This window comes from Egretta garzetta, unplaced genomic scaffold, assembly GCF_000687185.1.
Source record: "Egretta garzetta isolate BGI_Z169 unplaced genomic scaffold, ASM68718v1 scaffold5, whole genome shotgun sequence".
Taxonomy (NCBI): Eukaryota; Metazoa; Chordata; class Aves; order Pelecaniformes; family Ardeidae; genus Egretta; species Egretta garzetta.
This window is the reverse complement of record NW_009259707.1, coordinates 36990-50010: the sequence shown is the minus strand read 5'-3', so window position 1 is coordinate 50010 and position 13021 is coordinate 36990. Positions and strand designations below refer to the sequence as shown.

Below are 13021 nucleotides of genomic sequence, written 5' to 3'. Positions count from 1 at the left end.
TTTCCCCTTTTTTTTTTTTTTTTTGTTTGTTTAGTGCTGCACTCATTGTAGCAGGTAAACAGGAATGCTGTGGAGTTTGTGTATCTATCACCAGTAGAACAGGAGCTCTGTGTAACTAGGTCTTCCCTTTAAAGCAGAAAAATCCTCTTTTCTATCTTCCAGTGCTAAGTTTTTTCAACCTAGGTAGGGAATTGTCTTCCAATAAAAATGTAGCCATATCCTCTGAGGGTGTAGCATACCTGAAGGCCTAGTTTTCTCAAATACTTTATACTTTTAATACATAAACTGGCACTACTACCAAAAGTGATAGTCCAATCTAGTCCTTTTGTTCAAATGTCTCTTGTGTTAGCTCTTGCGTTTGTGTGATTGCAGTAAACCAGATAAGGAAGATTTACTTTTTTATTTTTTTTTCCTTTGAGCTAATTTTAACCAAGATCAGGACTTCCCTCTGTGTGCTTAATGGGGAGAGCAGCTGCAGCATGGACGCGTTTCAGCCATTAGAGTGGCATCCTCAGCAGGATATGCTTTTGCTGTATGTTATAGCAAATAATTCCTATATCTTTGTGCAGCGGAATTGGCTTGCACACTGATGTAATGTATCCCTCAAGTATCAACTTAATTAAGATAGTATTTCACGTGCATTGTATTAAATACTATTTTGCAATAATCAAGCTTACCTTAATATAATACTAAATTTGACACATACCCAAATAAACCAAGGAAGTGTGGCCTCTTCTTTCCCTTTTAACTTTTTTGTGGCACCTTTAACCATCCTTGTTTCCTTGCCTGTAGCTGCTTCCTTTTTCCAGGGAATATTTCATCAGAAGTATAAAAACTCTTCTGCTATTAAAGTGTTTTTTCTTCAAAGTGCATTTTGCTTAATGTTGTCACGTGATAGATTTGCGAAGTTGGCTTGGAAAGGTTGAGTCTTCATAATGAAGCCTGAGTGAATGGGATCAAAGCCAGTCACTTCACCGTGAAGTTTAGAAACCCTTAAGGTTATTGAAGTTTCTCTCTCCCCATTTCTTTTTCATTTGGCAAAACAGATATGAATAATTAATCTGCATATCTAAACAGCAAGTAAATTCTATTAACTATTCTATTCTGCTTATTTTCTGTGAAAAGTGAGCATGGTGGCAAAGACAGAAAGGACTGAAAGACATTTATTAGAGCATAAAGCAGGTTCCGTGTGGAAAAGCACACCCACCATAGTAGAACAAACACCGGCAGCCCTGTCTCTTTATAGCTAGGTACGAACATACTGCATTTCTCTACATCTTAACTATTGCACTTTGTCTGGGCGCCAGCCCTCCATGATACAGACTCTAGGGAACTGGCCAAGTTAAAACCTGGAACATCTCTTTCCAACTTGAAACTAGATTTCAGGAGACAGAGTATCCTTTGGTTTGTAATGTGATATGTACAATTTCAAATACTGTGTTCCGTTCCTGTAGGTGGAGGTCAAGCTTCCATCTCATCTGCTATGACAGTACTTTCTATTAAGTAGTATATTTTGTTTATGCTTACTTTACACTGAAAGCACAAACTGAAATCTTTCATAGTTTAAGAAAGGCTGTGCTTTATTTTGCAGTTGCACAGCAGCATGCATACATTTAGTGCTGTTACCTGTGGGGCCAAGCACAGAAACCATTAGGTATTGTGACTTGCTGAGAATGAAAACAGGCCTTCAAGAAAACATCCTTTCTACCCTTATGCTGCATCTAATACTGCTCCTACTTTTCCACTTGAATGTGTGGCAGTGCTGCATCCTCCTGTTGGCACGCATGGACTGAGCTCTGCTCTCAGATGGTCGTGGTGTAGAATAAGGGCTGCTTTCTTGGACTTTTCAGTATTGGGCGCAGGTGTTTGTCTGCTAAATGATTCCAGAAGAAGAGAATTATTGCTGTAAGGGGTGCTGTAGAATTATCATGCCCCTCTCGTGTCCTGAAATTCCCTTTGAAGTCAAGTGTGTCTAAAATGTGATGAATTAACAGGAATTGGCACCTGCAGACTTAAATGTTTGGCTTTCTGTCAATATTTGCTGTGTTTGTGTGTATTTTTTTTTGACAGAGTTATTGGTAACTATTTTATTCTGTTTCTGTAGATTGAAAGTAGCTTTAATCCAGCACTGTTTGATGGTGACAAAAAGATACTAGTCTTTGTGACTGCTATGTTCAATATGCAATTTATATCATTACTGCTTGTCTTCCATCTTTTGGGTCAGTGAGAGTAGAAAACAGTTCCTTATAATTTTTGTAGTGGTTTTAAAAGAATCTTATTCATTTGTATAGTAATATACTGGATGTAGCATTAATTGTTTAACCATAAGAGCTTTATTGTATATAATGTGCTGTAATATTTACATGTTGATTTGTCTCTTGCAGATCTAGAAATGGCAATTGCATATTGGAATTTAGTCTTGTCGGGAAGGTTTAAATTTCTAGATCTCTGGAATAAATTTTTGTTGGTAAGTATGTACTGTATTCCTTCCTGACTATCTTAGTCCACAATAGTCTGGTTTGTAGGCTGTGTGCTTACAATAAAGAAAATGACAGGATGTCTGAGTTCTTCCTTTGAACTTTCTCCTTTTCGAAAACTGATACAAAACAGTCTTAAACCAAGCCAAATTAAATCTTCTCTACCTAATTTTCTAATTGATAAGAATGCAAAAAGATGTAGCAAAGCAATAGAGCATTCTGCTTCCTTGATCCTGCGTCCTCCTACTTATGAAAGCTTCTGCATGAAATGAAGCCATGATTGTAGATTGAACCTATATTAATTTAACCTGTCTTTATTCTCAAGACAGTTGTGATTATTGTCAACCATGTATTTTACCATGCTCTGCCTTTTGTGGTATTAATGCATAAACTCAGTCTTTTTTAAATGTCAATTCTGTTATGACTGACTGAACCTGAGAGACTTTTCTTTTTAAGCAAAAGTTCTTGTCTGAGTAATTATTTTGACTCATTTTTTAGGTAATAGTTGTGAACTGATCCTGACAGTTTTCTATTACTAGTGCAGTTCTGTGGGCAGTGGAGTAAAGATGCATAAATTAAACTTCAGAAATTGCAAAATATTCTTATTTGAGACCTGATTCATTCACCCATGTTTCTACATTTGCATTTCTATGTACTTGAAAAAAAAATTATATAATGCTACATAATGTATAATTTATGATTTTTTTTTTCAATTTGTCTTTTTAGCTGTAGTTCAGGAGAATTAAGAAGTCTTTATGCATATTTTCTCATAATCAGCAATGCTTAATAGAGAAAGTACATACTTTTTGCAATATTTTCCGAAGTTCTTTCTAAATTTTTGGATAGTATATTTATTTTATTCACTGAATAATGTGCCAGTTTCATCAAGAGAGCTTGTGAAAACATTTCACGTTTTAACTGCCTTAATACACTTAACATGTCCAGATTTAGATCTATAGATGTAACCGAAGAAAAGTCCTAACATTTTTTCCCCACTTGGCTATGTGATCAAGTTTGTTAAAACAGACAGTTCTGCAGATCTCTACTTCAAGCAAAAATCTGGATGATCTGGTATAAAGCATATTACTTTGCTACCAATATTTAACCTGAATGATTACTTTAGAAGAAACGTTTAGATTAAAAAAATTCAACCTAAGAAAGAAGCAACTTAGAAGTCTTTAGGATGGGGGCAGAGGGTGTTGTGGTTTGCCTGTTTTAAGGAACCTTTTTCACAGGGTATGTTTGCTTGTCATATTTTTTGCAGTCAAGATAGGACATTTGGCTTGAGTGAGAGGACGTGCTTGCTGTTATGTTGGACGTCAACCTCATTTTTATCAAGTTCCAGATTTTTGAAATGCAGTTTGTTCTTCTCAATACTTCAGAGTATTACTGCTTAAAAAAACAAGCAAACAAAAAAAACCCACCCACAACACAAAACCAAAACCACAAAAAAGCCCCAACCCTTCACCGATCAAGTCTTTTCATGCAGTTGCAACTTTTTGCTGCAAACCAGAACTAGGTGTTGAAATCTAATCCCCTTTTAATCACCCCTACTATCTTCAGGTAACATAGCAGTATCAACAGATGAAGGGAGATGTGAATGGGTGACCTGATCCTACAGCTCACAACTGCTTAGTAGTTGTGTTTTCCCACACACTCTCTCTTGTTGGGAGCGCCAACTTTAAAAGCTGTGAGAATGCTGACTGGGGCTGAAGTTTTTTGGAGTGCTGTTCAAACTGGCCAGGGTGGCAACTAATGCTTGTGAATGGGGGGACGCAGAAAAAAACAGAAAGGGAGGTGGTAGTGGAAAATAGGACAGACTGGGAAAAAGGAGACTGGACAGAAGTGGAGCAAATACAGGTAGTGCATCCTGGTGAAGGAGGGAATATCTAAGGAGATGCTGAGATGACCGATCCAGAACATAGCCTGGGAGTAAGTGCGAAGAGTGTAAGTGCAACTATAACCAACAGGTGGAAAGAGAGACCGGGTAAGCATAAGTAAAAAGGGATAAGGAAAAAAAGGGCTCAAGTTGAAGTGGCAGAATGCTAACCCATGGCTGCGCAGTTTCAGAACCTGGAATGGATCCCATTAAGTGGAATCATAAAGTGCATTTGGTTTATTCTTTTCCATAACAAGTTATGAACACATACCCTAAAAGCAGAACGGAAGAAATAAACAACTATCAACGACGACTTACATTTTTTTGCCTTCTTTAGTTGCAATTTATTTTGTAGCTTTCTTTGGAAGCTCTGAGTTTTATTTTAAAAAAATTGAGAAGAAGAAAAGCTCATATTTCTGTATATGTCAATATGAAAGTACTACTGTGGAATTTGAAAATAGTTTGAACAGTACATTTTCCTCCTTTACAGGAACATCATAAAAGATCAATTCCAAAAGATACTTGGAATCTTTTGTTAGACTTTGGAAATATGATTGCAGATGATATGTCCAACTATGATGAAGAAGGTAAGCAGTACTTAAATATCTTCAAAAATTGGTGTAGCAGAATTAAGACTGCTATAAGCAATCAACAGAACATGCTGCTACCTTCTGTCTTAATTTCTGTACCCTTAGAGGTCTAGCTGCAAATCTAGTGTCGTACTTGTTGCCAAAACAGTAATGATAAGAAGGTTAACTAGTTTGCTGTAATATGTAAACAGAAGTTAAGATACTGTCACACCACGATGTTTGAACCTGTTATGCTCCAACAGTCTCAGTGAAACTGTTTTTTTTGTTTTTGTTTTTGTTTTTGTTTTTTTTTACAAAAGTGCTTCTAATTGCAAGGAAATACATCATTATTCTACTTGCAAGAGTGCCAACATGAGCATTTTTTTTACTAACCTAAAAGCAATTACGCTCTGTCACTAATCCTGCAAATCCTGTTTTGGAATGACTGTGTACAGAAATGTTTCCAAAGTAATGTATGGGTCTAATAGGAGTGCCCTGGTTTTTCTGTCAAGTAATGTTCATAAACTTTGTGGTGTGGATTATGCTTTAAATAAGTTTTGTTTGTACCAAGAACTATTGGTTCAAGAAGAGATTCAAATGTTTAATTTATTAGGTGCTTTTTTTTTTTTTTCAAGTATTTATCGTGTCGTGTGTATTAAAGCCAGACCAGGCCAGAAATGGCAAAGTGAGCTTCTGACCCTTTGTGTTTAGAGACTACACCAATTTGCTGCTAATAATGATACATTAATTTCTGAATCGCTTGTCTTCTCTTTAGGAGCATGGCCTGTTCTTATAGATGATTTTGTGGAATATGCACGACCAGTAGTCACAGGAGGAAAACGTAAAACTTCCTAACCCCAGACTTGCCAGTATGGACTAAACGTGCGCTCTGAACTGCATTAGGTAACGAAGATTTGTTGACTGATAACTGTGCACACTGTTGCTGGTTTCAGTGGTCGTGGTGACATTCTGCAGACAAAAGTGAAATTCTTCCTTCCTGCCTAAAGAAAATGATGGCTGACTTGTGGACACTTCAAGAACAAACTCAGAAGATAGTCCAGGCTGTTTGTAGGCTATTGGCTTCAATTATTGTACTGGTTGTATCATATAGGATGTAGATTTTGCATGATTTTATACTTCGGAGAAGTTTAACTAGAGGCCATTTTATTACAATTTTGACAGCACAGCATGCAATTCAGTTCGTGATCCAAAGTGAACACCAGCAGTTATATAAATAAAACTGTATTATATTGTACTTATATTAAAAGCAGTATTTGTGGTATATAAATTAAATCCCGAAATAAAACTTATGCAGTATGTTGTATTTTTATAAAAGTTAGTTCCGTGGAGCTGTCCTAATATAGAATTGTTAACAAAATAAAAGAACACTTATGCTTTTTTTACTTGTTGCCAAGATTTTAAATTTGTATTTTTAAGTCCTAGATGCAGAGATTGATTCCATCCCATCTTTTGTTTTCTCCCAGTGAGATTAACTTTGTCATTATTCTTCTTGAAGTGCTTGCACAAGTAACGGTAGCATTGCTGAGGAAGGGCTGCTGCTCTATGCTATGTTGCAACTCCTGCTTTTTGTATTAATCATTTTAAAGTAGACATTAAACAACCAAAGATGCTTTTATAATTCATGTTTGATTATCATAATTCAGTTAGTTCTCAATTATGTGTTTTATTTATTTTAAATAATGAACTGGTGGAATATAACTTCTGGTTTTATTTGTAGCCTGAAACATATCATAAATTCTAGCTAAATGCAACATAGTTACAAGTGCAATCCCTGGCACTTCTCACAGAAAATAAATGTGAATAAACTCAAAGACTTAACTATTTGGCTTCCACTTCAGACAAGTAGCTAGAAGGGGACTTTACATTAATGATGATAAGCATTCATGCCTCTGGATGTATTGTGCATTCAGTAACATTTATTTAAGGGGGGGAAAAAAGAGTAAATTAATGCAGTGTAATTGATCTCAAGGCTAGTGGAATTGGACAAATTTTCACCAAATCTGAATTTGTTAAGTCATTTGTTTCTCCCCTTTCACAAGCTGTCAACTGTGAAGTGTACAGAGGTCAGTCTCCTCTTTCTCAACAGTGTCTTCCACTGCCTAAGCACAAAGAAATGTTACCAGAAACTAGTCAACATGTCTTCACCCAGGGCTCTTTTAAATGCTACCTCATCAAAAATGAGTTTGTCATAGCCACTGTAAAAGTTTGTTAAAACAAAGAGTTGCTGAGGAGTATGTACAGCTACGATAAATATATTTTCTTTAATTAGAGCTGAACGGATGCAAAAATTTTGGTGAAAGAAGTGCATTAACGTCTATAATTTATAGGTATTTGGATCGCATCAGAGCATTTAAGTATTGCATGACAGCATACTACTTTGTTTCTTAGTTGTGAGGGTATAAAAGCTTACAATATTCTCTTTAACTCTAATATTTAGAGTTTCATATAAGCAGTCAGCTTTCATCTACATCAATGCAGCCTACAAGAGCAAACGTACGTGCTGCATCCAGAAAAAAATTACCTTCATTCTTCCGCTTGAGGGAATTTCAGTTGTGCGTGATGTTTAAAAAGCAGGGCTAGGACAGATTTGAAAAAAATAGCAAATTTTCTGTTAAGAAAATAGCAGGCAAGTTACGAATGCCTTATGAGTGACTTACTTACATTAGTGGTCTTTTTACCTGAAGCGCTACGTCTACGTGATATATCTTGCATGGCAGCCACTAGATGTCAGTGCCTCAGTCGCCAGCTGCCTCTCTCTTTCAGGGAGTAATATTAAGACAGATTATTACTTTCTGGCTACATCTTTTTAGTAGGGCATTTGTGTACATAAGCCTAGGTGTTCCACAGAAGTCAACGGAGATGTAAAACAGTATCAAACTCTTTCTAATGCATTTGATTTAGCTACTCTTCCCTCCCAAAACAAGCCATTTCTATACCTGTCCTGTAGGCTTTGGATCTCATAAACATCAAGTGCATTTATCCAGCCAAAAGCAGTGGAATGCTTGTTATTCACGCAATTGCCACTTAAAATATGTAGCTATACTATGACCGACCAGAAGTAGTTTAATCTATTGGTACGTGATGTAACTGAATAGTTTCATGGCGCTAGAGCTTGTGAAACGCTTGCTCCTGCTGAGAACTCCCTCAAAGCAAACTGATGAACCTTTTACCTTTTAGAATAAATAGAGCATAAAAAAATGCATGTGGGTTGAGGGTTTTGCCTTGTTAATCTGAGGAAGAAGGAAGGTTCTTAGCACAGTATTCAGTTTCTGTGTGTACACACTTACTCACTTACTCTTAAGCCTTGTTCCTCTGAGGATCCTTCATGGAAGACACATTCCAACAGAGGAAGACCAGGCCAAATATTTGCAAGACAGGAGTTGCTCCCTATCAGCCAGCTTATTCGGCATAGCACACTTTTTCTTTTGTTCTTCCTACTCTTCTACCCATTTGAAACCACATAAACATTTTACGTTCCCATGTATAATAACGTGGAGTAACACCTTCACACTTGAACAATCATAAAAATAAATGCAGATAAACTGCTTTCAAATTATGGGTTCCTTATATATTTTTATAATTTGCTGCTGTCCAAAGCTCCACTTTACAGGGCGCTCTTGTCTCGATTTTTAGGTGAGCTGGTCCAGGGGTAACACCTAGGCTGATCAATTTATAATGGTAAATGGTACGGATGTCTTCAAGTTGTTCAGTGCATACAGTAATAGTTCCTAGAGATGCTGTATGTATTTTTAAAACTTGGTGCCAAGTTGTTTGGTTTTACATCCTAGAGTGTTTGAAACTGAGCCATAGGATTTGTGCTTGCCAATTCTAAATTTAAATGTAATTTATCATGTATGTCATGCCAAGAAGAGCAAACCTGCAGGCATCTGCTCATTCAATGCACCTGAGAGATTTGCTGCTGAGTAAGCTGTACGTGTGTAAATGTTGTGGCAATGGAAAAAGGAATAAATGGACTGTCAACATAAAGGACTGAAGTCCGTCATGTGAGATGTCTGTATGGTTTTTGTCAGCTTTCTGCTTTGGAAGCCTTGCAAAGGCCGGTGGGATTTTTTGTTTTCTGATTAATTTATTAGATTCTTGCATTACTATTCCACCAGTCAGAAGAGGGCAAGGATCATTAATTGCTGAGCAGTTATAATAAATGTCTGGTTTGCTCATCTGTGCCACCTTTAAGCTTTTGAGAAGCTCACTGTGTTTAGCTGCAGCGCTGCATCCGCTACATGTACCTGCGACCAAGCTCCCTGCAGTTTGTGTCGTTCACTTGTACTGGCAACGAGAGGTGTAATTGCAGGGAAAGTCTTGCTCGGTCCTAGGCTCTGAGCTCTGCAGGAGAGGCAGCATGCTCAGTCGTCTTTGCAGAGACCCTCAGAGGTATGAGTGCAACTGTCCTTAATTCTCCTCTGAAAGTTTAAAACAAAATGAGCAAGTTGTCCTCTGTACTCTCACAGCCAGCACCCCTCCCCAGTGGTTTCACCAACCGCTGGCTGCTTTGGTATCACAGGAGTCTGTCTTCCTCCTCCTGTAACAGCGAAACTGCTGATGCTGGTACTCGAGCCACAGCAAGCTCCTTTCCTTTCAAGCATCAGCACCAGTAGCTTCCCTCGGGTGATGCCAACCAGCATCTGGCACGCGCAAAGGGACAACCCTTCCTAAAGGGAAGAAGTGTAATGTTTTACAGCCATGAGAACTTTTTTTAAAAAAAATATTCAACAGAACGTGTTTTCTGACCTTTGAATTGCATACAGTGTGCTGGGTAGAATTAGGTAAGGATGGCACACCTCTAAAATGGGCTTTTTTGTCTATAAACTGCTGACAGAGGGGTCTGCAACTGCAGCTACTGCTACAACCACAAGCAGAAGTTTCCGTATTTTGGGACAAGTGGGTACAATGTTCACCTCTTAATGAGAAAGGCCTGGGGAAGCTTAAGGACATTCAAACTTTGACTGAGTATAATTATTGGGGGGCTTCCTCTTGTTGGTGCATACACTTGACAAATTCACGTGTGTTTTTTTCTTGTGCCTCTTTTGCAAGCAGTGAAATACACTCTTTGTTGTTAGGCAAACCCTATAGGCTTCCTGTCATGAACCCTATAGGCTTTCTGTCAAGAGGGTAAAGGAGAGAGAAGTCATAGAATCCTAGGTTGGAAGGGACCTCAAGGATCATCTAGTCCAAGTCCACGCTGTGGTGTCAAAAGCATATTTTTCCTTTAAGGCAGTGGTGTAAAGCAGTATGAAAATGATTCATCCCCACTATTAAATAATCGGGTAAAACCAGCCTATTTTTTCCTGCATCTCAAGGAATGTGTTCTGTAATTAGCATCATTCCTAAAGGAATGATCCTGTTGCCAAAGTGAAACCCTTCACCTCAGTAGCGACAAAGACGCAGCTCTGACAGGAGTCTGACACCCAGTCGGTATCAACCCTACTTTTCCAGGCTATGGCTCCGTATCCTTTGGATGGGTGAACTTGGCACCAGGAGCATTTCTCTGCTGAGTGTCTTCGAATGGCAGCAGCATCGCTCGCTCCTGGGTGAGCTCATGGATGAAGTACTTGGGGCGTAGCCGTCGTCTTTTAACTGAAAACGCTGAAGGGCTTGCGGTGGCGGAGCGGTCTCAGCCCATCCTCCATTCACCGTTTCATTTATTCGTGAAAGACAACGGTGCCCGCATAGCCCAAGAGCCCTCTCCTGGGCCGGGGAGATGGCTGATTCGCATCCCCTCCGCTGGAGGCGGGGGGTGGAGCCGCGCTTGCTGGAGGCGTGCTGTCGTGTGCTCACCTAGGGTTTCAGGTGCAGCTGAGCTGAAACAGCAGTGTCTTGCCACCAACACAAAGTCGTCTTTTCTCTGTCCTGTCTTCCCATTCCTTCTTTTCTGGATTCTCCCCACCTGAAAGCAGCCATACGTACACTAATGAGAGGACACCAAAAGCTGCATTTTTATCCAATTTAACATTCACCAAACATTTTTTGCCAGCTCTACTTGGTTGTTGGGTTTTTTTTTTCTTATTGTGAATATGTATGATACGTGAATACTTACCCATCTTAATGGAGCTATTGTATTTTGGCCGTGTTTAAGATCTGCAAGTATGCTATTTTACAAATAATTGTCTCTTTTGGGGGGAGTAGAGGTAGATATCAGTGTGCCCAACCTACCAGAAAGCTCATAGTGGCTGAACGTACCGCATGAAAAGGAGATCACGTGCAATTAACAAATTAAACAAAAGCTAAATTCTTTGTTGCATGTTCTGTTTTGCAGAGTTGAAAAACGGAACAACTCTGAAATTTTCTCTGGGTTTTCATTATAGCCTTTTTTTCTAAAGCCAAAGATTTTATTCCTAATTTGGGCTGTGTTATGAGCAGCCAAGTGTGCATGCAACAGGCTGAAGTCCACGGAAGGCAAAAGGGCAGTGCAACTGCCAGCCACATTCAGAAGGAAGAGATAAATGGAAAACTAAGAATAGCTTTGCCCATTTTCAGGAAGGAACCTACCATCTGGATGAGGCCCTTCCTAGCCCTCCGCAGTGCCCCAGCAGGTGATTTCTCCTCTCCTTGCTTTGCAAGTGCAAATTCCCACGTGCTTCCAAATCGTAATGCTCTGTGGGAAATAGAGAAGGGGCGGGTGCCGCAGAAGGGTGCACGGACCTGTAACGCAGACATCAACATCAGTGCTTCTGTCTGGTGTGGGTTTTGTAAGCTGCTTTGGCCTTAGTTTTCCATTTTGAGTGTTCACTTTCAGAGACGCAGAACCCGAAGTAATTCTGAAAGTGCAGAGGTGACTCTGAGATTACTTCCATGTCGCTTAAATGCCCGGGCTGTGGGATGCAATGCCTGTTCCCATAGCCATGCGGGGTAGGGGGGGCTGGCATCCTCACTGCTTGTGGCAAGCTGTCTCTAGAGCAGCCTGGCCATAGCCCCACTGTGGAACACTTGGCCCTGCATCTCCTTTGCTCCCTACATAGTCCCCTTGGTATCCCAAGGCATAATTGCCCTTTTTTTTTGTGCTTTTTCAGTTCAGAGTTGTTCCTTCCTAGCAATGAAGACACGCTCTCAGTGTCCTCCTCTCAATACTCAGCACTTCTGTTGCCCGAACCCTGATCTTTAAAACAAGAGCGTACTAACAGAGGCTACTTTCACCACTTTGGTACCTTATTTCTTATAGTGTAGAATAGGGATGGCGATGCTTATCTGTGTTCTGAAACTGCATTAAGGTTTCCTCTTAAATACAGTGATAACTCTACACATGTCAGTAACTCGACCTGTGATCAACTGCTTATCACTTTGGGTGATAGGAGGATGCATCCCAGGTAATGGGCAATAGGGTGAGGGGAAATGGCCTCAAGTTGTGCCAGGGCAGGTTTAGATTGGACATCAGGAAAAATTTCTTCACCGAAAGGGTTGTCAAGCACTGGAACGGGCTGCCCAGGGAAGTGGTCGAGTCCCCATCCCTGGAGGTATTTAAAAGCCAAGCAGACGAGGTGCTTAGGGCCATGGTTTAGTGGTGGGATGGCAGGGTTAGGTTAACGGTTGGATTTGATGATCTTAAAGGTCTTTTCCAACCTAAACGATTCTATGATTCTATTTTATGATCCTTTACACTGCTGGCCTTTTCCATCCAAGTAACAATCAGTATTGCCTTCTGAAAAAGATCAAAGGAAATCAAAAACATTTCCCCAGGTATCCTTTATCAAAATTACAGTCAAGCCAATCAAATCTTTCTATTTATCTACCTAAGTTTATATTTACATTTGCATTTCTATCTGTCAAGGAGTAGTAATTTCTGAGTCCTTAGGACAGCATGGTGACTCAGAACCACGATCTGAGTCAGTCTCAGCAGACCCCTTGAAGGAAGATGTTGAGCCAACATGAAGATGTGTTTGTGGGCAAAATGTGTTTAAAAAGCTGCAAAGCCTCTTCTTGCACTGCATGGCAGAAGCACAGAAAAAACTGCAGTGACAGAATGAAGCACATAATTGCACAAGTCTCAAGTTTGAAATGATGGTATTAATAAAGCTCTGTTCTTATTAAATGAGACTTCTTCATATGTGAACTTTCTTAGA

General features: G+C 39.4%; 1 protein-coding gene across 8 annotated transcripts in view; it reads left to right on the top strand.

Moving 5' to 3' along the window:
• Nucleotides 1–6328, top strand: part of DCUN1D2 (defective in cullin neddylation 1 domain containing 2) — a 24624-nt gene extending 18296 nt beyond the window's left edge. For 7 of the 8 annotated variants that reach the window (XM_035894408.1, XM_009638909.2, XM_035894410.1 and 4 more), the window contains exons 5-7: nucleotides 2385–2467; nucleotides 4847–4943; nucleotides 5701–6328. In XM_035894408.1, the coding sequence (XP_035750301.1) occupies nucleotides 2385–2467; nucleotides 4847–4943; nucleotides 5701–5780 (260 nt within the window). In that variant the 3' untranslated portion in view covers nucleotides 5781–6328. Of the gene's footprint in view, nucleotides 1–2384; nucleotides 2469–4846; nucleotides 4944–5700 lie in introns of those variants that run through there. The other variant, XR_004842033.1, reaches the window with a different exon arrangement.
• Nucleotides 6329–13021: the final 6693 nt, after the last annotated feature.